This window comes from Hypomesus transpacificus, unplaced genomic scaffold, assembly GCF_021917145.1.
Source record: "Hypomesus transpacificus isolate Combined female unplaced genomic scaffold, fHypTra1 scaffold_31, whole genome shotgun sequence".
Classification (NCBI taxonomy): Eukaryota; Metazoa; Chordata; class Actinopteri; order Osmeriformes; family Osmeridae; genus Hypomesus; species Hypomesus transpacificus.
The window spans coordinates 1,447,838-1,474,719 of record NW_025813837.1 but is presented as its reverse complement, the minus strand read 5'-3'; the positions used below and the strand labels follow the sequence as shown (position 1 = coordinate 1,474,719).

The 26,882-nt window shown below is 48.1% G+C and overlaps 5 protein-coding genes across 5 annotated transcripts; 1 reads left to right on the top strand and 4 right to left on the bottom strand.

The window, feature by feature from the left end:
• Positions 1–339: 339 nt before the first annotated feature.
• Positions 340–5,386, bottom strand: LOC124463893 (ATP synthase subunit alpha, mitochondrial). Its single transcript, XM_047015692.1, has 11 exons — positions 5,245–5,386; positions 4,538–4,613; positions 4,049–4,218; positions 3,542–3,715; positions 3,068–3,234; positions 2,326–2,626; positions 1,735–1,959; positions 1,499–1,606; positions 1,159–1,303; positions 880–1,030; positions 340–557 (listed from the first exon to the last, which is right to left on the bottom strand). The coding sequence occupies exons 1-11, from the start codon at positions 5,302–5,304 to the stop codon at positions 479–481; spliced, it is 1,656 nt and encodes a 551-aa protein (XP_046871648.1). The 5' UTR covers positions 5,305–5,386; the 3' UTR covers positions 340–478.
• A 69-nt stretch (positions 5,387–5,455) lies between these two features.
• LOC124463894 (E3 ubiquitin-protein ligase RNF165-like) lies at positions 5,456–17,308 on the top strand. Its single transcript, XM_047015693.1, has 8 exons — positions 5,456–5,739; positions 9,335–9,662; positions 9,821–9,949; positions 11,907–12,036; positions 12,157–12,261; positions 12,412–12,507; positions 12,945–13,048; positions 13,264–17,308. The coding sequence occupies exons 1-8, from the start codon at positions 5,535–5,537 to the stop codon at positions 13,379–13,381; spliced, it is 1,215 nt and encodes a 404-aa protein (XP_046871649.1). The 5' UTR covers positions 5,456–5,534; the 3' UTR covers positions 13,382–17,308.
• Positions 17,309–17,511: 203 nt separating this feature from the next.
• On the bottom strand, positions 17,512–21,710 carry LOC124464136 (lipoxygenase homology domain-containing protein 1-like). The gene is made up of 12 exons (XM_047016064.1): positions 21,549–21,710; positions 21,324–21,450; positions 20,929–21,137; positions 20,509–20,694; positions 20,147–20,274; positions 19,864–19,981; positions 19,539–19,716; positions 19,249–19,434; positions 18,943–19,113; positions 18,603–18,741; positions 18,320–18,475; positions 17,512–18,220 (listed from the first exon to the last, which is right to left on the bottom strand). The coding sequence occupies exons 1-12, from the start codon at positions 21,681–21,683 to the stop codon at positions 17,740–17,742; spliced, it is 2,214 nt and encodes a 737-aa protein (XP_046872020.1). The 5' UTR covers positions 21,684–21,710; the 3' UTR covers positions 17,512–17,739.
• Positions 21,711–21,926: 216 nt separating this feature from the next.
• On the bottom strand, positions 21,927–26,125 carry LOC124463844 (lipoxygenase homology domain-containing protein 1-like). Its single transcript, XM_047015616.1, has 11 exons — positions 25,999–26,125; positions 25,378–25,529; positions 24,900–25,033; positions 24,440–24,585; positions 24,057–24,161; positions 23,705–23,833; positions 23,405–23,569; positions 23,078–23,259; positions 22,813–22,929; positions 22,373–22,535; positions 21,927–22,153 (listed from the first exon to the last, which is right to left on the bottom strand). The coding sequence occupies exons 1-11, from the start codon at positions 26,123–26,125 to the stop codon at positions 21,945–21,947; spliced, it is 1,629 nt and encodes a 542-aa protein (XP_046871572.1). The 3' UTR covers positions 21,927–21,944.
• Positions 26,126–26,179: 54 nt separating this feature from the next.
• On the bottom strand, positions 26,180–26,817 carry LOC124463842 (lipoxygenase homology domain-containing protein 1; the record flags this gene model as incomplete). Its single annotated transcript, XM_047015615.1, has 2 exons — positions 26,638–26,817; positions 26,180–26,323 (listed from the first exon to the last, which is right to left on the bottom strand). Coding segments are annotated over exons 1-2 (303 nt in total), but the record flags the coding sequence as incomplete, so codon positions are not given.
• Between the last annotated feature and the right edge of the window lie 65 nt (positions 26,818–26,882).

Below are 26,882 nucleotides of genomic sequence, written 5' to 3'. Positions count from 1 at the left end.
ATTTCAGTCCACATTCACACACAAAGGGATTGATGGACCTACTGGAACCCTTGGTTGAACCGTACTTTTGAAGTTCAACATTGACTGCCACAGATTACACAATGTTCTATAGGCAGTTGAATAAAACAATCTTTAAAACAAGTGACTCCATATTTTGAATCAATAGTTTCCCTCCCCCATCACAAACAAAAAGAGTCCCGAATTTAAGCGCGTTTCTAAACCGTCATCTTAACTTACTCAAATCTCACATTTCTAACTAAACTGATCCATCACTACCCGAGCACACCCGTCCAGCATCTTTGAAGAGAACACGCATCTGAAGAACTTTACAGCACAGGATGGTTGTAAAACGTTTTATTCTTCTTAGGAGAAATCTGTACATGGAGGTTTAGTAGCCCCTCGGTGTTCACATCCATAAGCACAGTGGAGACAAACAGGACAAGCAGGCTTAAGGACCAGGGAGCCAGTGGCTCAAGCTTTACTCAAAACTGGACAGGAAGGTCAACACAATCTGCTTCAGTGTGGCATCTGATGTCGGTGAGATCTGCCCGTCGGTCCTGGAACGAGACACACCCAAGGGGGTTCAAGAAGTCACGTGGGGAAAAACAGCAATTTGACCGGATTTGCCTAAACACACCACAAGGCTGTGCAACTCCAGTGATTTGGAATTTCACATTTATCTACTTCTATTTTATAAAATAAAAGTTCCTCAAAACGTTTAGACTAGAAGGAATAAAAACACTCGTCACATTTACAGAGACAGCTCGCTTTCTAACAGCTTGACCATGTTTTCACTAGAACCACAGCAAGGGTATTAGCCTGTGGCCCTGTATGGAGCAGAGGCTGAAGCTGTCCAGGCCAGGTGTGGAGTGGCCCTACCTGATAGTGGCCAGCAGGTCTTGGTGCTGGCTGAGGACGTGCTGCAGGAAGGCCTTCTCGAACTTGGTGATCTTGTTGGGATCCATCTTGTCCAGATGACCTCTGACCCCGGCGTAGATGACCGTCACCTGCTCCTCAATAGCCATGGGGCCTAGGTGAGGTGAACATGGCATGTGAGCATGGCAGTCAACGGTCAACACTAATCTCAGGACACAGGCTAGCTGGTGTTCTCCCAGATACGCTCCGAGGCGGTGGGGGGGGGGGGGGGGGGCTACTCACAGTACTGTCCCTGCTTTAGGAGCTCCGTCAGACGGACTCCACGGTTCAGCAGCTGCTGGGTGGCGGCGTCCAGGTCAGAGCCGAACTGGGCGAAGGCAGCCACCTCGCGGTACTGGGCCAGCTCCAGCTTCATGGTACCGGCCACCTGGAGGAGGAGGAGGAGGAGGAGAGGGGAAGGCCCACAAAATGTTAGATCCATCATGTTTTACATTTAAATGTCCTTCACTAAAAAGTGAGTATATATCAGTATTATGAAAGCAGTTTGAATTCATTATTAGGTCATGTTAGGTTGAAGTTCCAGGCGATGGAAGGCTTCAAGGCTCGACTTGTGAGAGCGTACCTGCTTCATGGCCTTGGTCTGGGCAGCAGAGCCCACACGGGACACAGACAGACCGACGTTGATGGCGGGACGGATGCCCTTGTAAAACAGCTCTGTCTCCAGGAAGATCTGAGAGATGGGGGGGGGGGGGGGAGAAAGAGAGATCGGTCAGGAGGTCGTCACGTCAATCTCTCCAACAGCTGACCCATTCACAGGGTCTGCCCCATCCAGGGGCACACACACACACACACACACACCTGTCCGTCTGTGATGGAGATGACGTTGGTGGGGATGTAGGCCGACACATCGCCAGCCTGGGTCTCGATGACGGGCAGGGCCGTCAGGGAACCGCCGCCGAAGTTGTCGTTCATCTTGGCCGCCCTCTCCAGCAGACGGGAGTGTAGGTAGAACACGTCGCCGGGGTAGGCCTCGCGGCCGGGGGGGCGACGCAGCAGCAGGGACATCTGGCGGTAGGCCACCGCCTGGGGGAGGAGACAGCACGGTCAGGGACTTGGTAAACGGTCGTTTACCCCCAAACCTGACACTCACAAGACACCAGGTCCCAACTCCTGACTGTATGCCTGATCCCAACTCTCCTTCACGTGTGGCTAGAGCGTCGACCGGAGATCAAACCCCACCCCCTTAGCGTTCGTTCGGATGCAAGCGTCTGCTAAATCGCCGGTCCTAATCCATTCATGTTGCATAGGCTTTTATCAAAAGGGACGTACAGTGGGGGGGATTTGAACCAGCAATCTCTTGATCCAAACCAATGCTCTAACCACCGAGCTATTCCCCCCCCCATATACCATAGGTCAACCTCAGAGCCCCCCCCGCCGGCTCCAACTCACCTGCTTGGACAGATCGTCGTAGATGATGAGGGCGTGCTTGCCGTTGTCTCTGAAGTACTCCCCCATGGAGCAGCCAGAGTAGGGGGCCAGGTACTGCAGGGGCGCGGCGTCCGAGGCGGTGGCCGACACCACGATGGTGTACTTCATGGCGTCGGCGTCAGTCAGCCTCTTGACCAGCTGGGCCACGGTGGACCTCTTCTGGCCAATGGCCACGTAGATGCAGTACAGCTTCTTCTTCTCCTCCGTGCCCTCGTTGAAGCGCTTCTGGTTGATGATGGTGTCGATGGCGATGGCGGTTTTGCTGGGGGGGGAATCACAGGCGGGTTTAGCAGATTTTTTTGTTTTTTTATTATCTTGAGGCGGTATAGAAACGGTGCATCTACAGAAGGTTTACATTGTAAAACAGGAGGATCAAGGACCAAAAGCTGTTTTAGGGAAAGGCTGAACAACCAGAATTGAGCTTCACTCTTTGTTATACAGTCATACTTCTTCAGACTTATTCACTTAGGCGTAAGTACTAAAATACTACATTTGATCAAATATTCATTTTCCACAGAGATATTTCGCCTTTGTGCACTTTCCTTTGACATCGAAATTGCATTAATTTAGCGCGCACTTCTATCCAAAACAAAATACATTTCTGTTTTAAGAGATTCCCATTTGATCGCTTTCAAACCCCATCTGTAAGACCATCATCACACAAGTTCAATGTTTGTTAAAAGGAAAACGTGTATTTACATACCCAGTCTGCCTGTCACCGATGATGAGCTCACGCTGGCCACGCCCAATGGGCACCAGGCTGTCGACGGCCTTGATGCCCGTCTGCATGGGCTCCCGGACGGAGATGCGAGGGATGATGCCAGGGGCCTTCAGCCCCACGCGCCTACGAATACTGGAGCCCAGGGGGCCCTGGGCAGGGGAGGGAGGGAGGGGGCAAGACGGAGGAGCAGGGAAAAGATTCACTGTTTAATCACCAAAAATCTGAATTTCAATGATTTTAAGTCCAGTTGCAATGCAGGATGTATTTGGAAATTCAAAACCATATCATCGTTATCCAAATTCAGATATTCTGACATTTGATTGAAGACAATTAGTTACTATGCATGCCTTCGGAAATTCTAATCAGTAATCAACCCGCTCAAGTCGCACAGCGTCTCGGTCAAAGCTACCAACAGCCCGTTGATGAAAAGGCCCACCGCGGTCCTTCCCAGCATACCTTGCCATCGATGGCGTTTCCCAGAGCGTCCACCACGCGGCCCAGCAGCTCCTCCCCCACGGGCACGTCCACGATGGCTCCCGTCCTCTTCACGATGTCCCCCTCCTTGATCAGCTTGTCGTTACCGAACACCACCACGCCCACGTTGTCGGGCTCCAAGTTCAGAGACATGCCCTGAAGGGGAGAGGGTCGCGCCCAGGTTAGCACACCTGGTTCGCTCCATAAAAACGGGGATCTGGGGTTCTTAAATGAGCCGAGGGTTGGAAGAGTTATTGTGGATTGCTGTGTAAGAACAAACAAAACTGTCGTTTGCTGGGACTGTAATACCAGTAATATGAGATCTTATGAAAGTATTCAAGTGATCATCCTTCTTAATTTGTCCATCTATGGCTGGGGGGTGAGGGCCAGGGGTGAGGGCCAGGGGTGAGGGCCAGGGGTGAGAGCCAGGGGTGAGGGCCAGGGGCAGAGGGCCAAGGGCAGAGGGCCAGGGGTGAGGGCCAGCCTTGCCTTGAGTCCTGAGGAGAACTCCACCATCTCCTCAGCCTGGACGTTCCTCAGACCGTACACCCTGGCGATACCGTCACCGATGGACAGCACGCGGCCGGTCTCCTCCAGTTCGGAGCTGGTGTCAGCCCCCGTTATCTTCTCCTCCAGGAGGGACGACACCTCGGCCGTGCCTAGGAGACAAAACCAGGTTTCTCAGATTCATTGTACGTCCTTCAGGCGGTCAAAAGTTGTTGTGTAACGTCTAAGAGGGAAATGCTTGATCTTAAGTTAATTTAAAGTGGCTCGCTGGAATTTCGAATTCTCAAGTTGTCTGTATCCTGTCACAGATATAATGACCTACAAAAGGTGATGTGCTGACCCATATACACTCCCAACAAAGGTCAAAGCTTGTTGCAGAGACAAGTGGGTCCCCTTCGGGAACGACCAGTCAGCCATTGTGCCCTCCAGTTTCGCTGTCTAGTCAAACCATTTAACTTGTAGGCTACCAACCTGTCTTCTGAAGCCATGGTCTTTGTGTGTGGAGGTGATTGACTCCTACGCAGGCACTGGCAACATTCTTAGACACCTGGGGAGGGAAAATGGGGATGACACAGTTCATTGAATCTGCTTCATGTAATTAGACGCGTTGGTTGCAGATAGCCATGTATCCGCTAAGTGTGTTACGGCCCAGACATACTGTACAGTAGCAATGTAGCCATGCTAGCTCACGTTAACGACACATTTGAAAGCTGAAGCTAAAACGTCAAAAAAACTTTTATTGAAGGAATACATTGCCTTTCCAATTATTATAATAAACAAGTAATTGTATTTAACTAAAAGGACTACAGTTTTAGTGTGCGCAACTAAGGGTATGGTGCGAGTCAATTCCTGACCTTCAGCGCAGATCTGAATGAGTAAATTCAGCTAACGTTAGCTGGCTTTTACTAACGACAGCTGTTAAAAATAAATATTAAATACGGAAGGAAATATGCAGCTGTTGAGGTCAAAATAATGTGTAATGTCATTTGTTTTCATTGTAAATCCTTATGTAACTAACTACACGTTAGCAAGAACAAGACGTTCTTTCAGCATTTGAAGCGCGTGAAGGAACCTCGCGGCCTGTAGTGTCATTTACGCCAACATCATTCATTATTTACTGTACAAAACATGCAGTTACTCTAACATCATCTGGATCTGAATGTGTTTGTAATACTCACAAATCCAGCCCGTCTAGGCAGAGTTCTGACCAGAGCCGCTGCAACACGCACAGATAACATTTTTGTCGGGGGGTGAAAGTGACCTATCCTCCACAAGCTGCAAGGACCCTGTAGTGCTTGGCTGTGCAAAGTAATGGCTGTACTTCTTCTGTTTTATGTCAAGCACTGTCAAAAAATAGGTCTCTCAAAACATTTCTGCCCCCTGCCGGAAAGGAGTACCCTCCTTCTTAGTTGGAGCAACACTGCCTCCACTCGCTTTGGAACTAAAATTGCATAGCTATCTGTCGTCGATGCTTTGTGTCAACGAGCAGCAGCTGTCAGTGTTCGGTAGCTACAGCCGCTTGAATGTAGCCTTAGCCAGGCAGGAGATTGAAACGGACCATCCGCATGGGCTATTTTGTCTCAACACCCAGCGGCAAGATACGGATCCAAGGATGGTTTTAGTGCATGTCGGATATCTGGTTCTACCTGTATTCGGCTCAGTAAGAAATAGAGGTATTTGTCTTTACTTAATTTTGAGCATCTACTAGCCCTGTTAATCTTAATATTCCACTGCAGCTGCTAGCTAACATCAGCCTGGCCGAAATTCTCGTAGCTAGCTAACGTTAGCCTTCTGGCTAGTTAATCGTTCATTTTTTTTATCTTCGATATGCCTACTGCTGGCTGACTAGCTATTAGCTCGACGTTTACTCAAATAATACTATAGTAATATATTACGTCTGATTCAAGATGGTACTGTTATAAGCGCCACCTAAATGGCTAGTTTTATCCGAGCGTTTGAAGGTTAATGTTAGCCGCTTGGCTAACATTAGCTTTTCTGCTGCTGTTTAGCCAGCTAGCAGCAGTGCTCGAAAGTCAGGGGGAAGCTGTTTTTGCTAATCCCTGGATGATGTCATTTGAAGATCACAAGCTAGCAAGCTAACACAGATAGCTAACGCTTGCTAAAAAATGACTCGTTAACGTTCCTGTACCAATAAAATGTACACCGCTGAATTTCATAATTCAAATATATAATACAGCGAAATATAACCGGTAGGCCGATTTGGTAAGCAAGTGACATGATTGAATTTCTGACCAAACATTTCATAATGAAATGTCAAAGAATAGCAGCAAGGAGGTTTCTCCAATTGGCGTTTCCCTGTCAGCAAAGCTAAACATGGTAAACAACATCCATGACTATTCAGCTACAGTGTAATATATTAATTTCATACAGTGGCATCAATGATTTCATTGTGCTTTTATTTCTGTTCTTATTTCCTGTTTCATAGTATCGAGGCTGGCTCTACATTCTGCATTTATCAGATCTTTGTCGTCCCCCCCCCATTGTGTAGCTAATGATCATCTGCTGCTGTGTGGTGTGGCGTGCCCTCTGCCTTGTTCTCTGCATTTAGCTGTATTGTGAATCCTTTCTTCATTTCCTCTTTCCATCCGAAGACGACACATTGGTATTAAAAAGCACCCCCCAGGAATGTGTTCAGCCATAGAGCATTTTCATGTGGAAAAAAAAAACACAAATTGCTAACACCTAGCAGAGTACCCTTTGTCTATATTTGTGTCAAGTTGCTGTAGAGTTAACCCATTCTAGTTCTGTAGAGTAAAATGAATGTCATTGTGTACCCCCATCCAGTCTTAATAGACAACATGCTGTAAATTCCTGTAAAGTGGATACATTTTGCATGAACTAAAATTTTGCACTGCATTGTTGAACACCAGTATTTGGCCCTCCCCCATTTTCCTTCACTAAAGATGCATTGTACAAGTCTTGACAATTTATTTGGATAATAAATAAGCAGTTTGTAAGTCATTTTAAAATGAATGAATGTCATGTTTTATCTAACTGGACATGACATACCCTTCGTAGTACGCCTGTAAGTAAGGTTGTACTCAAGGGAAATTAAACAAAACAAATAAATTGGACAAAAACAACAAAGGTACAATGCACCTGAGCACAACCTGTCATGACTGTCTCCATGTTTAACCCGCCTTTCCTCTCTGAAATTGAGGCCAATGAAACACCCTGAATATTCAGGCCCACTGATGCCAAAGCAAAGTCATGTAGGCAAATACTAAGCAAGCAGACACACACACTGGTGGTTCATAACTTTCCAAAACCCTCCCCACTAACAAAAATACAAAATGCTATCCATTTCACAGGGATGACTATCCTGCACTGCTACAAAAAATCCTTTTTAATAGAATAACAACGTCTCTATTGTTTGGTTGTGGTCTCTCTACTTCTGGTAATAGTTCTCTCAATGCATGGTCACATTATGATTCATGATTTTGTTGTTGTTGTTGTTTTTCTGTTTTAATTGTTTTAATTTTATTTTTTACATTGAATCGTAAATTCCAATGTAATCTTTCTGTAGTAAAGATGTACCCAGCTGTACTGTAATCATGTGCTTTAGCAAACACACCTTCTCATTGGATGCTGCATTTGTTCTTTTTAACCCTAAATGAAGCATGGTGGGTCTTGCCTTAAGCCTGTTGTTTATTTTTGTTGCATGATATTTATTATTATTATTATAGCGTACTATCACAACAAACCAAAAAAACAAATTCCACATATATACTAATATTTTTCAATAAAGAATATAGTATTTTTCCTAACCTTCAGTGTGCTTCTTGCTGATTTCCATTTATTGCCTTTCCCCTGCCCTTGTCCCTACCTGTCCCCCTCCCTTTCTACACCCTCACCCCAGCCACCTCCTCTCCTGTGTCCAAGATAGACTGTTTCCTCTGCTCTCATCACTAGACCTGAGTCTATCTGCTGTCATCCATGGTGATTGTTTTACCAGGACACTTGAAAGTGCAGTGCGCTAACCTTGCAGTGAATGCCTTGAACCAAGCAATCAAGGCCAGCCTAGTTTGGTAAAAGATTGGCTGTGATACAAATCACATTGATAATTATGGAATATGAAATAAATCAGTGAAATTATAATCAGTAATAATTGATTATAATCAACAGGAGGATTATAGCCACCGCACCTTTCAAGTCCTCCAAGCAAATGCAATGTAGACTGGCCATTCATGGTTTCTAGAAGTTGTCTTCATCTGAACATTTGTTACGTAACCTTTTCACCCAACAACACAGCCCGTTTCTAGGTGCAACAAGGCCCCGAAGAAAGGTCTAAGAGGCAGACTAGATTTAGATTTGCATCGGCGCAAACGTCTCTTTAATCTCCCTACTCCATGGTTGAGGGGCTCCACACAGCTCGGAGGAGAGATTAAATGTGAGGGATCAACCGGTATCTTTAAGGAGCTGATCTCTCTGCTGTGGCTCTGTAAATTGGAGCGCAGTATTAAAACAGCAGGACGTAGCCCTATGGAGCGATAGTGTTAGACACTCAGCTCTGCTTCTTGGGAGACATCGGCAGCTGCCTGGCTGCCAAATAGCTGCGGTTAGAGAGAGCATGAAAACCAAGGGAATGGCATGCAGTGCATTTCAGCTATTTCCCCTCAACGCTCCATATGGGAGGGCCTTGAATTAGAAGCTCTGTAGTAGTAGGAGAGAGAGATGGATTATATCACTGTATGAGCTTTCCACGTCTAGATAGGTGGATTGGGCTGGGAGAGTTTATAAAGAAAGGGAGGGAGAAGTTTGTCTGATTTGGAGTATTGATGAGTGAGGCTACACACCATCCTTAATGAATAATTGATTCATTAAAAGAAATAAGTAAATGGCAAAACCACCAGGAATGATATTCCACATATTATTTGGATACTGCTACGCTAGTCCATTCTCCACACATAACACACAGTGTGGCTTGAAACACACTCCAGTAGGCACACGCTATCCTGATCCAGCCTTTTTGCCGAGAAGACAGATACGCAGAGGTGAGGATCCCACCAGAGGGCCAAACTGATGGCAAAGAAAAATACCATTTATGCACATGCACACAGGATTCACTCCATCCTGTCTCCACCTTCCCCCCCCCCCCCCCACACACACACACACTCTGAAGTGTTTTGTACTATAGGTAAGAGGTAGGGCTTTCTGCAAAGATGACATCACAATTCACACACAATTCTACCTCTCGGCCGGCCCCCTCCTCTCCAGTCGTCTGATAGGCTCTCTCTCTTCCCACAGGATCCCACTTCAACAGGCAGCAGCAGCAGCAACAACAGCACAGCCATGCTACCTCCTGCCGACACTTCCAGCTAGGTCCCCAGGCCCCGCTGCACATGGACTTCACTATGCCCCACCCAGGGCAGCCTCAGTCGGGCATCAACCCCCACCTAGCCCCCCCCGGCCACCAGCACGGCCCTCAGATCCACCCGCCCCTCAACCCCTTGCCTGCGCCCCAGTTCCAGGACCTCCCCACCCCACCCTTCCTACCTCAGGCCTTACACCAGCAATACCTCCTCCAGCAGCAGATCCTCGAGGCCCAGCACCGACACATCTTGACCCCCTCCAGGTACTGGTCAATGGCTGGAATTCACTAAATGTTCTCCATGTGGAACAATGTTGAGAAGGAACTTTTACATACTACTGTGTGTGTCTGTCTGTGTGTCTACTGACACAGGATCACAAGTGTGTGTAACCCCTGTGTGTGTGTGTGTCCTCCTGGAACAGGCGTACCCCAGAGAGAGTCCCCCACCAGCCCCACAGGATGAGGCCCGGGTTCGAGTTTGCCCCCCCACTCCATGTCCCCCCACAGCCCGTGGTCCAGCAGCCCCGCTACCTGGCAGAGGGGACGGACTGGTAAACCACACACATACACACACTCTCACCTGACATAAGGGACGCACATACAGTGCCCTCCAAAAGTATTGGAACAGTGAGGCGAATTCCTTTATTTTTGCTGTAGACTGAAAACATTTGGGCTTGACATCAAATAATGAACGTGAGACCAGAGATCAACGTTTCAGCTTTTATTTCCAGGTATTTACATCAGGATCTGATGCACAACTAAGAAAATATCACATTTTGTTTGAATCCACCCATTTGTCATGTGATCAAAAGTATTGGAACAGATATACTTAAAACATATTTAAGTGAATAAGACTTAATATTTAGTTGCAAATCCTTTGCTTTCAATAACTGCAGCAAGTCTGTGACCCATTGACGTCACCAAACTTTTGCATTCTTCCTTTTTGATGCTTTCCCAGGCTTTCACTGCAGCCTCTTTCAGTTGTTGTTTGTTTTGTGGGGTTCCTCCCGTCAGTCTCCTCTTAAGCAGGTAAAATGCATGCTCTATAGGGTTTAAGTCTGGAGATTGACTTGGCCAGTCTAATACCTTCCATTTCTTGCCCCTGATGAACTCCTTTGTTGTTTTGGCAGTGTGTTTTGGGTCGTTATCTTGCTGCATGATGAAGGCTCTGCCAATCAGTTTGGTTGCATCTTTCCTTAAATTGGCAGACAAAATGTTTCTGTAGACTTCCGAGTTCATTTTGCTGCTGCCATCATGTGTTACATCCTCAATGAAGATTAATGAGCCCGTCCCAGAAGAAGCCATGCAAGCCCAAGCCATGACATTACCTCCACCGTGTTTCACAGATGAGCTTGTGTGTTTGGGATCATGAGCAGTTCCTTTCTTTCTCCAAACTTTAGCCTTTCCATCACTTTGGTAAAAGTTAATCTTTGTCTCATCAGTCCATAAAACTTTGTCCCAGAATTTTTGAGGTTCATCTCTGTACTTTTTGGCAAATTCCAGCCTGGCCTTCCTATTCTTCTTGCTAATGAGTGGTTTGCATCTTCTGGTGTAGATAGTGATACCTTCACTCCTGCCATCTGGAGGTTGTTGCTGATCTCACTAACAGTTGTTTTAGGGTCTTTCTTTACAGCTCTTACAATGTTTCTGTCATCAACTGCTGATGTTTTCCTTGGTCTACCTGTTCGACGTCTGTTACTTAGTACACCAGTAGTTTTCTTCTTCTTCAGGACATTCCAAATGGTTGTACTGGCTATGGCCAATGTTTCTGCAATGGCTCTGATTGATTTTCCATCTTCTCTAAGACTCACAATTGCTTGTTTTTCACCCAAAGACAGCGCTCTGGTTTTCATGTTGTTTTCACCTCTGAATACAGTCTGCATAGACAAAACCTATCTTACCCAATCTGAACCTGAGTGTAGACATTCAGTGGTATTTATTGATTGAATAATGTATGTAATAGGACACACCTGGGCAACAAAACACACCTGTCAGTCACATGTTCCAATACTTTTGCTCACGTGACAAATGGGTGGGTTCGAACAAAAAGGTGATATTTTCTAATTTGTGCATCAGATCCTGATGTAAATACCTGGAAATAAAGGCTGAAACGTTGATCTCTGGTTTCACATTCATCGTTTGATGTCAAGCCCAAATATTTTCAGTCTACAGCAAAAATAAAGGAATTGGCCTCACTGTTCCAATACTTTTGGAGGGCACTGTAGATACATACACACCGGACAGAGGGGGAGGAATGGCACACACACACAGATAGCAGGGTGAGACGGGACTGGTAATCATTATTTCGAATAACATAGATGGGATGGGTATATCTCAGTGGTAGAGCATTTGACTGCAGATCAAGAAGATTCAAATCCCCATCTGCACGTTGCTTTGAATAAAAGCATCTGCAAAATGAATACCTTATCAGCCATTTTTGCATAAACTGAGTGTTCCTAGACAGTCTGGGGTTATGTTTCTAACTTTGATGTGTGCGTGTGTGAACAGGGACCTGAGTGTGGATGCTGGGCTGCCCCCACATCAGTACCACATCCACCCTCTGCCACAGCACTACCAACACTACCTGACCTCTCCCAGAATGCATCACTTCCCCAGGAACAACGCCTCCACACAAGTGGTGAGCCCAGCACAACCTCTGTCACATTCAGAGTCGAGGGCCGTGTCCAGTTACGTGGGTGTGCGTTTGATTTCGCTTCCACGGTGCAGTAAAGGTGCGTCTGGTTGTGTTCCCTCCCAGGTGGTCCATGAGATCAGGAACTACCCGTATCCACAGCTCCACCTACTGGCCCTCCAGAGCCTCAACCCTTCCCGCCACGCATCGGCTGTCAGGGAGAGCTACGAGGTAGACACGTGCACACACACACCATTATCCCACTCCGTGTCTCCCCTATCACTTCCTATCTGTCAAATCAGCACCCTCCCTACGTACCTACCTATCTGGGTCTCACATGTTCTCCAATCCCGTCTGACCTCTCTCTGCCCCTCCTCTCAGGAGCTTCTCCAGTTGGAGGACAGGCTGGGCAGCGTGAACAGAGGAGCCGTCCAGACCACCATTGAGAGGTTCACCTTCCCTCACAAGTACAAGAAGGTAAGAAGGACCTGCTTGTAGACAGGGAATCGCTGTGGAAGGGCCCGGAACACATTGAATGGAACTGCATGAATAGATAGTCGATAAATAATAGATACAGTTACGAAGAATGTCATTTCAGTTGGTCAATCATGGCCTTTGAATATTAATAATGTACGCAGATGCTCTTATTAAAGCAACATATAGCTGAGGAGGGGGAGGGAACCTGTGACCTATTGACTTACAGTGAAATGCTCTAACCACTAAGCTTTAAATGGACCATATATTGCTCAGAACCTAGTATGTTACGCATAGAATCGTAGCATGAAATACTTAAGTGCTCTTGTGTGGATGACATACAAAGCAGGTGAATGTATCCACGGCTCACAGCTGTACAGTCTGCACCAGGCTGGTGGAGGAAGTGTCTTAGTGTTTGTTTTTTTGGTGGCGTTTTCCAGAGGGTCCTTCAGGACGTGAAGATGTGTCTGGAGGACGAAGAGCTGGATACAGATGAGAAGTGCACCATCTGCCTGTCCATGCTGGAGGACGGGGAGGATGTCAGGTGAGACTACTTCTTATCCACCGACCCAAAGGTTAACTTTACCAGAGGTTAACTAGTGCAATATAAACATGTTTTTACTTAATACCCAGTTTGACATTATATTCAGTATACACTTTTGTGTCAATTGTATTAGTGTTCTTCAACCCTGGTCCTCAGGGCATCAGAGCTCTGAATATTTGAAACGTTTTAGATGATCTCTTTCTCTTCTTCCTCAGGAGATTACCCTGCATGCATCTCTTCCACCAATTGTGCGTGGACCAATGGTTAGCCACCAGTAGGAAATGCCCCATTTGCAGGGTGGACATTGAGACCCAGCTGACACCAGAGAGTTGATGCCTCCTCTCCACCCCTGGCGCTCTGGATCTGGTCTCGTAATTCCCCTTCGCCCCCCCCCCCCCGCCCCTAGGGGGAGCTCTGCCAAACTAACCCTCTTAACATCTGCATCACGCTTCTAATCCTGCCTTCTGAGCCTGCTGGAGAGGACAACCAAACGAAGAGGAGATGGGGTGAACCAAGCACACAAATTAAACGCAGCGAGTGGGGCCTCCGTTGGATGGACGGACTGATTTGATGACAGGATGGATGGCTAGGACCGATGGAAGGATGCGAAGAACGAGAAGAGGAAAGGCAGAATGTATAGACAGATGTGCTAAGCCCTAGATGGTTCTCTGTTGTATTGTGAACACTACTCTTGCTAACCCCAAATCCAACTGTCATTTTGATCAAGATACTCAGAGACCAGGTGGTGACCCCCAGTTGACCCCTTGACTCCACTTCCCCCAGTGTTTGGTATTGTGTTGAGACCTACAGAACAGTTCTCGCTGTTCTCTCAGACTTTTGGTGTCCCCCTTCTCTTCCTCCAATCCTGGCTTGGAAAGATTCCCTAAAACGAGGGGTTTTCTGACAGGACAGGGAGGGGGGGCGACGCAGGAGCGGTCTCGTTTGATCTGTGTGTGGCTTGATGCTAATGGTGTTCTGGAGTAAAGTCTTGTCATTGATCGCAAAGTGTGCCCGGCAGAGAGTTCCAGTGTTGTGTAGCAAGCAGAGGCACGGCTTGAGAATGTGAAAACACAAAAGAATCTCGTCTCTCACTCTTAACAGACTATGTTTGGCAGCGCGGCCACGCGTCATAGGTCAGGAGGAGAGACGATGGGAGTTGGATCGACAAAAAAAAGAAAAGTCCCTCCCTCCCTCCCACACACACTCCCCCCCCCCCCCCCCCCCCGAAAATATCCTCCTACATGGGTTTGGATCTTGAGTAGGATCCATCTGATTGGAAGGTGGCATTGTAGCGCTACCCGCAGGCATGGCTTGAGTTCAGTGATGTGTCGTTGTGCCGTAGAGTCCCGTCGCCCCTCCACACACACACACACGCGCACACGCACACCTAGAGCGGGGGCCTCATCTGATCTGCATGCTGTCTGTGTGGCAGGCTTGGGCTGTGTTGTGATTGTGGAACAGTAATGCCAGTAGTAGGGCTGTCTATCTGTCTGTCTGCATGTTAACCATATACAGGGGGGCAGAGCTCATCCTTCGAGTCACATTCTGGTAGACACAGACCTCACACACACACGGTTCCGTGGACCTGTTTCCGCCTAGTGATTCGTACGACTGCCGCTAGCCCTACAGGTTAGGGTTGGTCCTACTGGTTCACATGAGGGTGTAGGCTGGCTTTACTAAAGATTTGGCTGGTATTCCCTAAGGTCAGGTTAGCCTCACGGGCTGAGCCTGAGCTTTGCACCCGCAGATGAGTAGATTGTGGGTCTGTGTCTACTAGAAACTCAGTACTTGTAGTAGCCTCATCCATAGCACGACCTGTGGGGCTGGCATGGGTTTGAGGATGCAGTGCCTGTATGTGTGTGTTAGCTAGGAGTGACTAGAGCATAGACTACCAGTTGTATGACTATACCAGTACCTTATTGCCTACAGGACAAGCACATGTGATTTTAACCTAGTAAACCGCCTTTGTTGTGTATTGGCTTCCCTTTCATTTCAAATCTCTGTTGCTCCCGTCGTTTGATCAAATGAAAAAATATATAATTGCGTCTTGTGTTACGGGAAGCGTCTTATATAGTTGGCCTGTGTTCTATGTGCTAGAATGTGTATGGTTGTCTCCCCCATGATAGTGGTGTATGGTATTGCTAGAACAACTGTGACAGGTTCAGTGGTAGAAGCTCTATTTCATGCATGAACAATGTTGGTGTGCATCACCCTAACAAGTGTGAAAAGGGAGAAAAAGCCATTCGTTTGAAAAGAAAAAAAAATTACCAACCAAACAATTCTTGTTCTCAGTATTTAGGATGTGTCGTTTTGTTTTTGAATGTCTTATCTTCCATTTCCTTTTCATTCTTTCTCTTCTTTTTTTGTTGTTATTTTTGTTTCAGCTGATATGTTTTGATTGGCATAGATCATACCAACTCGGGCATAGGACTTGACAAGGCCTACTTAAGTCCCGGTTCGGTTTTTTACCATTTTAACGATTATAGCTGCAATGATGCATACATATATTTATTGTTGTTATAATGTAGCTTGTGTTTTGTAAATGCACTATAATATGGAGCTGCCTGAGTTTGGTGGTGTGGCTGCGTGGGGTCTCCTTGTTCTAGCTTATGCGTCTGTGTTAAGTCACGAGCATCTTCATACTTCCTTGCGTGCTATGGGAGAATAACTTGATGGCGTTGCATTTGAATTTTTGGGTTTTCTTTGTCTAAAAACCTCCACTTGGGAAAAAAACTGAAGACAGATGACCGTGGAGGGTCGCTAGTTCACATAGAATGCTGTGATTTAAGATGCCTTAAGTATTTAACAATCATAATTTATTACTAACTGTAGCTAGCTATTGTGGTGGCATATTCAATGTCTTTATTTCATAACTTTGCAATCTAATCAATATATTTATTTAGAAATAACATAAAATGTATTAAAAAAAACAATACCTCATTATGCATTGGTGGTTGGGAAGCTTCAGCATGCGGGTGAGTTAAAGTAAAAGAGACGTAGTTGGGGTTCGAGTGTTCTGAACACGGTTCATAGCTAACGTGGTGCTGTTCAGATCTGCGTAACATTCCATCCGCTTAATCTCCCAGGTCCTTCATCTGTCAAGTGGGCATCTTTAATTAGCTTGGCGGGATTGATAGAGCATGTAGCACCCGCGCGCCAGTCTCATATAGCATGGCCTGTTTACTCTGACATTGGGAAAACAATACAGCTTTATTTTTTTATGTTCCGTTTTTTTCTTTTTTCTTTCTAATTGATCAGACAACGTTTGTGTATTTGGCATCGTAGGATCTAAAGTCAGTGCATATTTGAAAACCCAAATGAATAACTGTAACTTGGTACTTTGTATTGCTGGCAAATGCTACGTGGGTGTGCATGTGTGTGCGTGCGTGTGTGAATGAGAGAAAGAGACATTAGGGAGGCAGTTAACAAACTAATTTGAGCTAATGATCTTATTGCAAAAGCAGCATTTTTCTGATGTATAACTGTGGTCTACAGTAGTAAATATGTTCCACACTTGGGATCGATAATAAGCTAACCACTTGTTTTTTCGCAGTGCATTTACTTAACTATGTATTAATCCTACATATAATTGTACCATATATTGGATTGGATTGAAGCAGACGGATCTTATTAGTATGGTTTTCCCGCTCTCACTGGTCTTAGCCCCACGCCCTTCTCAGCACAGCACAGCGCATTACAGTCCGTTACTTCAGACCAAACTGGACCGTAGCCATAGTATTAACCGAAGCTGGCGAACTGAACGTAGATCAATAAGCACAAGCTCTCTAATGCATGTCTTCTCAGGTTTTCTATGTGTATGTGGGGGTAGCTCTGTAGACGTGTTTCATATGATGCTGTACCTTCTTGAATATTACAGATGTTTCTTTGCTGCTGATAAAATGTTGTTTATTAACCTGCCAGTGAAAAAAGGGAAGCGGCCATCTTTGTACAACACACTGCTGTTTTGCTGTTACCGCGCAATGTTTTATGATCTGGAGTATTTTATAGACAACGTAGAGGTATGTATCAATAATATGAAAGCAATAGCTAAATCATTATGAAGAATATCATGATCAGTGAACATTGTGGAGACTCTTTAGATTCACTCTGGGTGGATTTTGTACTGTATTTATTACTAATGAAGCAAAAAGTTGCATAGCTTAACCCAAACTGTTCTGTCTTCTTTTTTTATTTTTTATTTATTGTCTTGTATAGGATCTTTTTGTATGTGTTTTACAAATAAACTGCCTAAAATGCTTAGAATGTGTCCTGTATTTGCTGTGTTTTTGTGCATTCATCGTTAAAGTCAATACACGCCATTGAAGTGGCGATCAACTTAAAGTTTATTAAGATGACTTATTTTGGTACACAAATGTTTACAGCGAAAGTATAAAATAATTAGCTTTTGTAATGACTCGACATATCGTTTAAGCAACCATATCAATCTCTGTTCTGGACACAGCACATGTTCTGGATACAGAATGCATTTAAACAAGCGCATCCATTTCTTATTTTAGTGAATTAATGTATCATTCACTTGTGTTTGCGTAATAAAAACTATTGTCACATACATTCAGATCGCATTCCGTACCAAAAGTATTCCTGAGAATAGAACAATGTCTTCTGGGATTCTGCCAATTACAAAATAAGTCTGAATGATCACTGGTACATACCACTTTAGTAACTGTCTCTCAGTACTTGGGATAGAGCACTCTTTCGAATTTCCCATCAGCTTTCAGAGGATCCAGCCACTTTCCACATAAGAAGATTGTGGTGACCGAGTTGGCCGTGTTGGTGATCTCCACACACTCCAGGTACCAGCCGGAGCTGTTCTTGGAGTTATCGTGTTCCACCTTGACCCTCATCAGCTCCCCAAGGTCCAGCATCTCCACCACGAAGCGGTCCGTCCGGCCCCGTTCAAACAAGTTCCGGAACTTCTGCGTCAACGGACGCTTGCCAGAGTCGCCGTTAGAGCCGTATAAGGTGATGAAAACGTTGGCGTCCGTGCCGGCCCCTTTCACGTCCCCCGTGATGATGATGATCTCGTACTTTACAGGGACCAGGCTGCGGACCTTGCTGGCGAAGCTCTCAATGGTCTTGGAACACTCAAAGGTCAGGAAGTGGTCCTTCTTGGAGGCAAGGGGGATCCGGGCATCGCAGTGGAAAAAGTACCTGAAAGAGAAGGGGAAGTTGAAATATAATCACATGCAAAGATGACTGTTTGCCATTTTGAAGACGGGCCAGCGAAAGGTAGTCTCTTGTCTCACTCACTTGTTCCCCAGCTCCTTCTCCATCACCACTATCTCCAGGACGTGCCAGAAGTTCTCACCCTTCACCTTCTTGCCGTCCTTGGTGATGTGGCCCACACAGATGCCAGGCAGTTCCCCCAGGTTCTTTGACGAGAACTCAAACGTGTCGGTGGCACCACTGAGGAGATCAGAGAGAACACTCTAGTGACACGCCTCACGGCGCGAGGACAGGAGGGAGGAAGAGGAGACACGAGAGAAAGGAGGATTCTACGAGGCTACTGCCTCACAGAGTATGGAGAACCCACCACAAGAACCGCTTTTTCTTTGAAGTGTTCTCCAGCACAAACTCCTTGGATCGGGCTTTCTTCCCCTCCAGGATCATCCAGACGTTCTCCTTGGTGTCGGCATCGTCAGTGTTTGCTGTTGTCGTGGCAATGACGTATTCTGTAGGACAGAGTAGCAGTAGAGTCAAGTAAAAATGTTGATGCTCTACTATGTCTCACAGTGTTCAAGGCTAAATAATCCAAACATGTGTACAGTTTAGACATTTCATTGATGGACAGATCATTAACATTTATTTCACCACCAACTCATCAAGAATGAATCAAAATGGTCTTATCCGAATTTCCGTCGCTGGATACTGACTGGTCTTGTCATTGAGGTCCAATATATCGTGGTTGGCACAGGCTAGCTCTCTCAGGATCTGCCCATCATCCTCGTTCTTGGCCAGCCATCGGTCGCAGGGGAAGCGGAACGTCTGGTCCATGGCCTCGTCCTTCACGTCAATGAATTCCAGATGCCATCCCGGGGCTGGTCCTGGGAGGGGATTTGGCTCAGTTGACATTTTGGTTCATTTAGGTTCATCATTCACAGCAACATACAAACAGTGCTTTGTGTGACCTGGGGGGGAGGTGCTGAGAGAGGTGAGCCGGTGCTCGCGTCAACCTTCACCTTTGTTGTCGTGCCACACGCGAACCTTGGACAGCTCCCCCAGACTGAGGATGTCGACGAAGCGGAACACGTCTTTCTGCTTCCGCTCAAACTTGTTCCTGTTGGTGTTCTCCTTCAGCGCCAGCGTACCCGTGTCGCCGTTCTCCCCAAACATGATCAGGAACACGTTGGCGTCGGTGCCCGCGCCTGGAGGACGTGGAGGATGGGAGACACGGGGGTTAGAACCGGAGGAGAGGGCGCAGGTCTGTGTGGGGGTGACCCTCTGGTGCGGACGAGAAGCCGAGCCCCACCTCCGACGTCGCTGGTCTGGACCTGGATGATGTAGGTGGTCCTCTCCACCATCTCCTCCTCATCCACCACGGCCGCCAGCTCACAGACCTTAACCCTCTTGGGTCCCATGGTCTTGGACAGCCAGTTCTCGTAGGTGAACTCATACTGCTCCCCTGTGGTCATGTTACGCATCAGGACCTGGAGAGGGTGTGAGAGAGATCATTACAGAGATTTGAACAAAGGGGGGGGGGGGGGGGGGCGGGGGGGGGGGGGTCCTGTGCTGTTAGTGTCAGAATTCTACCGAGGCTAAAAGGACCATGATCAGAACCAATCAGCAACACCCACCCTGTCCAGGAACCAATCGGGTCGACTCCCCGAACCGTCAATCCGAACCCTGATCTTCTTCAGAGGAGCGATGTCATCGACCTCCACGTTGAATGTGTCCTCCTGGCCTCTCTCAAACCTGCAGAGGACGTGTTATGTGAATTGTCAGACCTGTGTTGCAATTTGTTTTCTGAAATCCTTTCAGATACAAGTATATCAACAAAATATATAATCAACAATATTAAGATACATGTTTCCGCAGCAGTAGTTAGATGTGGGTAAGGGCTAGCTGTGTGTCTGTTACCTGTTCTCATTCTTGGCCAGCAGCATCTCTTCGGTAGTGCCATTGGCTCCAAACACGGTCAAAAAGATGTTAGTGTCGGTCCCCGCGTTCTGAGTGTCGCCCGTGACAACCGTTGCCTCGTAAAGGACCTGGTGAGTGTGTGTGCACGTGTGTGTGTGTGTGTGGAGGGGTACGAGGCAGGGGTTGTTAGGAAAAAACACTTGACATAATGTTGCATTTATTTGGCAGATGCCTTTCTCCAAATCAACTGACAAGGGGGGATTTGAACCCGCAACTTCTTGATGAGAGTGTATGTATTTATGTCGCTTTGGATAAAAAGTATGAAAAAATCCACCAAATGTCAGAAGAGATGATTGCATCACCTTGCGAATGATGTTGATGCTGTTGGCGTCCAGGACGTTGAAGAGCCTGGTGGTCAGCCCGTCTCCTCGGTCTTTGGCCAACCAGCACTTACACTGGAACATATACATGATGCCTTTGGTTGGCACGGCTATGGAGAGCTCGTCTACCAACCAGCAGCTTTCAGGGGTGGCCCCATTATGACCCAGCTGGGAGGGAGGGGGGGGGGAGGGAGGGAGGGAGGGAGGGAGGGAGGGAGGGAGGGAGGGAGGGAGGGAGGGAGGGAGGGAGGGAGGGAGGGAGGGAGGGAGGGAGGGAGGGAGAAAGAAAGAAAGAAAGAAAGAAAGAAAGAAAGGGAGAGACAGAAAGTATTGAGAATTCAAATTCAACCCAGCCCTGTCCTGACCCTTCAGCCCAGCCCAGCTGCCTGGCACAGCCCTCACCTCAACCCTCTTTATCTCTCCCACGTCAGTCCCGTAGCACAGGAAGTGCTCCATGGTCCCGGAGGCAAAGGTCTTCTTCTCCTCTGGCAGGTCCAGCCACAATCGCTCCGTCTCCACCTCGTTGGGTCCCATGACGATGACATAGACGCGGGCCGTGGTGCTGGCGTCCCGGTCCATCCCCGTGGAAACGGTGAAGTGGTAGGGGATGACTGAGGCGGTAGAAGGGTTAGTCAGAAGATGCCATACTCTGGTCTAAGACCATAGACAGGATTTACTATGACTTTGGAATGTTGCCATGTGGACAAGAAGGTTTAGGCAGGGTAGGACATGGTGTTTACTACTCGGCTCCATGGCAACTGTTTTGTTGCCATAGTTGGATGCAGAGGCCGTCTAACCTGGCCCCTCCTCCACTACGGCAGCCTTCTTCTTCTTCTTTTTCTTGTTAGCGTTGCGGTCCAGACCCAACTTGGCCTGCATGATCTTCTTGGAGTTGGGGTCGGTGCTTCTCTCGCCCTCGTAGCCCTGGGCAACACGCAGTTGACAGACAGACCATGAACACAGACATGTAAACAACCAGCACAACACACAGGCACAAGCCAGGTCTGGCAGGGGTTCCACACCTTGACGAAGAAGGTCCGCTCTATGCGCTTGTCCTCCTTTTTCTTGGACAGCCAGCGCTCACAGAGGAACATGTAGACCTCCTCCGTGTCCACGTCCACCACCTCCACCTGGTCCAGGTACCAGTCCGCCCCCATCTTGGAGTTGTCGTGGCGGATTCGGATCTTGAACACCTGGCCCAGGTCCACCGCCTCGATGGAGAACTTATCCACCTGGGAGGGACATGGATGTATACTTTCGTATTTACGTTAGTATCGCCATGCTTGAATCTTTTTAGTACATGTTCATTTCGCTATTCCTTTTTCTAATCATTAAATTGTTGTTATTACTTAGTTCTGTTATTTGACTTGGTTAGCATTTTATTTTCTTGTCAAGAATTGTGGTCGTTTAAGAACAAATCAAAAATGTTGATGATTCTCATGCCGGACTGCGGCCATTTCCCTGCCGCGCACCGCTCCTCTCTCAAACTTGTTTCCGTTGGTCTCAGACTTGCGGAGCTTGCGTTCTCCGGTGTCCCCCAGGTCTCCGTAGATGGTCAGAAAGACGTTGGCGTCCGTCCCCCCCCCGTACATGTCCCCTGTCCTCACAGACACCGTGTAGTTGTGCGCTGCAGAGCGAAAGGTCAAGACCCTTATCAGTGTGTGTGAGTGAATATCTGCATGTGTGTGTTTGTGTGCGTGCGTCTGTACGTATGTGTGTGCATCTGTCTGTGTGTGTGTGTGTGTGTGTATGTGTGTGTGAACATCTGTACGTGTGTGGATGCGTGTGAGAACATCTGTATGTTTGCGTATGTGTGTGTGAACATCTGTACGTGTGTGTGACCTACTCTCCAGGGCGTCCTCCACCTCCGTCTCGGTGGTTTTCAGCGTGCCGTCCCTGAGCAGCTTCTCCGTGATGATGTCAGAGGGGACGAGCTCCCGCACCGTCTCCCCGTCCTCCTCCGAGCGAGCCAGCCAGCTCTCGTAAGGGAAGATGGTGGTCTCCGAGCCCTGGGGCACAGTGGGTGGAGACAACCTCCTGTTCACTGTGTCCACCCTCACACCACGCCTAACGTTTGATGCTCGTGTTTGTGCCAAGGATGCAAAGGAGATGGCACACTCGGGAAGATACTTATTGAGAGTGAGGGAAGGGAACAGCGTTTTGGAAAGAGACACAGCCCCCGTGGAGGAGGTTTGGAATGAGACACAGCCCCAAGTGGAGGAGGTTTGGAATGAGACACAGCCCCAAGTGGAGGAGGTTTGGAATGAGAGACAGCCCAAGTGATACCTTTCCTTTCCTGAGCAGTCGTCTGATCTCCACACGATCCAGGTGCCAGCCGGGGTTGGAACCTTGGTTGTCGTGTCCAATCCGGATCTTCTCTATGACGTCACCCACGTCCTCCAACTGGGACGACCACAAGCAATGTTAACAGACCCCATGGCCCGGCCGACTCTAGCCTAACAGTCCCACGCTCTTCCTCTTTGGAGCTACACATCCACAGAAACCTACATAGACACACCCCCTATACAGACACCCCCCCATACAGACACACCTCTACAATGAACATATCCTCAGCTCCTCTCTCGAAGTACAGTCGCCTCTCTCTCTTGTTGACACACAGGTGTTTCTGCTGGGTGGCGAGGCCCTTGCGTCCGTACAGCACGATGAACACGTCTGCGTCCGTCCCCGCCCCAAACACATCGCTGGTGTACGTCTTGATCTCATAAGGCACAACTGGAAAACATGCAGAAGAAGTCAAACACATTCACCTCCCAGACTCTCTCACCCAAAGGGGACTGGGACAGGGGATTTGAACCTCATTGGTCTGTAAGGCAAAGGCTCGAACCACTGAGCTAAATCCTCGTCCAGGCTTTCTCACATGGAATATAGAGCTCTGTCTGCAGGTCAGCTGGGTACAGGTCCCTCACTGTGGCCCCGTCGTCCTCTGACTTGTCCAGCCAACGGCCACATGGGAACGTGAGTCTCATGCCCTGGGACGGGGCGTCGATCTCAACCCAGTCCAGAAACCACCCCGGTGACCCGCCTGGAGGAGGGGAGAGGAGAGAAGGGGAGGGCAGAGGTTCCGACTTACTCTCAGACTGATGAATGGACTTATTATATAGCTGACTGCCTGACTGACCGCCTGATTGATTGACTGACCGGCTGCCTGACTGCATACCTGAGTTGTCGTGGCCGATGCGTAGCTTCTCCAGTTCGCCCATGTCCACTGCCTCCACGGTGAACTCGTCAATCATCCCCTGCTCAAACTTGTTCTTGTGAGACTTACACGCTCTCAGGTTGATTATCCCTATCGGGGAGAGGACACAGAGGAAGGTCAGAGAGCATCGACCTCCACCCATCACACACCCTGTCGCGAGACCTCCTCCGATGACATTTCGTTCACGGTGACCGCGCTTTCATTACGGAGCCTTCAACACTCCACGACAGATGTTTATGACAGTAACAAGTCTTGAAAGGTGCGGTCTGAAAGTCCCTTTGTGCTGATGGAGGAGGGTCGAGAGACACTGAACCTGTGTCGTCTTTCTCTCCGTACAGGATGGCGAAGACGTTGGCGTCGGTGCCGGCGTGTTTCTTCTCCCCGGTCTTCACCCTCAGGCTGTAGGTGGTGGACATGGCTGTGAGGTGGAGGGGAAACATCCACTGTCATCACTATTACTGACCCTCTCATCCGTTTCCTTCACTGACACCTAATCCATCATAATTCATCGTCAACAGTTCGGCATTCTAATCTCTAATCTGTTCCAGTGCTCCCCAGGAACAGGGTTGGATAGACAACCTACAAGAGGGTATCTCTCTAGGAATTTGGAGTGGAGAGAGATCCCTACAGAGGAGTCTCTCTCCTGAAACGGGATTGGTCAGCACATCCCTAGGTTCTCCCGGCTCCGCCCCCCACCTTTCTGCTCCAGACCCAGCGTGGCTCCGCCTCCCTCGTCGTCGTCGTCCCTCTTCATGAAGGCCTCGTCCACGGGCACCAGCTCCCTGGCGATCTGTCCGTCATCCTCGTCCACCGCCAGCCAGCGGTTGCATGGGAAGTAGTACCTGAATTGCCAGGGGCAACAAGTGAACCCTCAAATCTCAAAGGAGCCTGTTACCGTAGCAACACACAGCTACATATGAAAAATAAAGAGACTGCAGTTGATGATAAGATGCGTGTTTTGGGTATTGGTGATAAAATACATTTGCATTTGTTTGCTCAACTGCAAAACATAACGTGTTGTACTTTGCACACAGTAAATGAACCACCTCGACTTCAGACTATTTGTATTTAGTGTTTGTGAAAGCCAGGGAGCTGTGTGTGACCCAGACAGGCCCGCCCCACAGGATTGGACCCGCCCAGAGCCCCGTTCTCCTACGTGGTGTCGTCCTTGGTGTCCACTATCTCCACGCGGTCCAGGTACCAGGAGGAGTGCGACTTGCTGTTGTCATGGCGAATGCGTAGCTTCTTCAGTGGGCCCAGTTCTATGGCTGTGATGGTGAACACGTCCTCCTGTCAATCACCACAGAACCAATCCATTAACCAGTTCATCCAATTAACCAACCCATCACATTATCTATCAACAAATCACAACAAGTCAATCAATACATCGGTTCAATAATATCCAAAGGTTATTGTAGATCAAGGGTCATATTCACTTAGGGGAAGGAGGCTCCACAAACTGACTGGATTCTATTTTTGACCTTCTGGTTAAGGTGCTTGGAATCAACTTGAACCCTAACCCTATTCAATATTAGAATTCTAACCTTTTACCCGAACCTACACTCCAACCAATGACATCATATTTCCTGACGACATCATACTTCCTGATGTCACTGCACCCCGCCCCTTCCCACCTGTGCTCGCTCAAACTTGTTGAGGTTGTTGGAGCGTCTCAGGGAGCGTTCGCCCGTGTCTCCGTTCTCGCCGTAGATATCGATGAAGACGTTGGCGTCCGTCCCGGCTCCGAGCATGTCCCCGGTGAAGACGCTCACCTCGTACGAGTTCTCTGTGTCACACAGGGCGACACGGCAGGGGTCAGTGGCGCTCACCCGCGCAACTCACGGCGCCGGCCCTTGAACGTCGGCCAGGCGGATCCGTGTCATGTCACGCCCCGGCCAGGCGTCACTGACTGAGGATCACAGATTGTGCCGCTCGACTAAAAGGATTACATTAGACGGGATGGCTGGTTTCTGACCCTCTGCCTCCCCTATCGTCCTCGTGTCAACTGAGCTGAGCGGTTAGGGAATCGGGCTAGTATTCAGAAGGTTGCCGGTTTGATTCCCAGACGTGCAAAATAACATTGTGTCCTTGGGCAAGGCACTTCACCCTACTTACCTCAGGGGAATGTCCCTGCACTTACTGTAAGTCGCTCTGGATAAGAGAGTCTGCTAAAATGACTACATTTTATGTGAACGTCTCCTCCAGATTACCTCCCACCCGTCTTCCCTGATACCCCTCCCCCCCCCCCATCTCACCCTCCAGTTCCTCTGCGTCCTCCGGCAGGAGCTCCACCACCAGCTCCCCATCCTCCTCCCCGCTGGCCAGCCACCGGGAGCAGGGGAAGGAGTAGGTCTGGACCACCTCCTGCAGCTCCTCCACCATCTCCCCCCCCTCCTCCTCCTCCTCGTCCTTCTTCTTTTTCTTCTTCTTCTTCTTGTCGTCCTTCTTCTTCTCCCTCGTCACCATGGCCAGCACCAGGTGTTTGACGTCCACCTGTTCCAAGAACCACCCCGAGCCGATGCCGCTGCCGTCGTGGCCGATGCGCACCTTGAAGATCTTCCCCACGTCCGTCGCCTCGATCTGCGGGGGGGACAGTAGCAGACGAGGCCCTGTGGTTAGCTCACCCGCCTAGCCTGCCTGTCTACTTGGATGACAGGGACTTTGTAGTGAGCTGTTTCCTTTGGATGATGATGTGATGAGCTCCTTGGTGTTCGGTCAAACCAAGCACTCCACTTGAACATTACTTTGACGATGCTAGGCAAAGTCACAAAGAGCTTGGTGTTTTGGATTACCTGAATGAATGAAATGAATGGGTGTAGCTCAGTGGTTAGAGCATTTGACTGTAGAAGGTTAAAGGATCAAATCCCTGATACATTTAATCAATTCATCCATACCTTGAATATCTCTGTGGTTTTTTTCTCAAAGTTGTTGGACCGGCTCTTGAGTTTGAGGACCTCAGTCTTGCCTTTGTCTCCATAGATCTGGATGAAGACCTGGGCGTTGGTGCCAGCGAAGCCCACATTTCCTGTCACCACGGTGATCTCATAGTTCATCACTGACCAATGAGAAAGGACAGGAGGATGACCTCAGACACATCTACAGAACTTCCTGTCCGCACCACCTTTAAACATTCCTTATG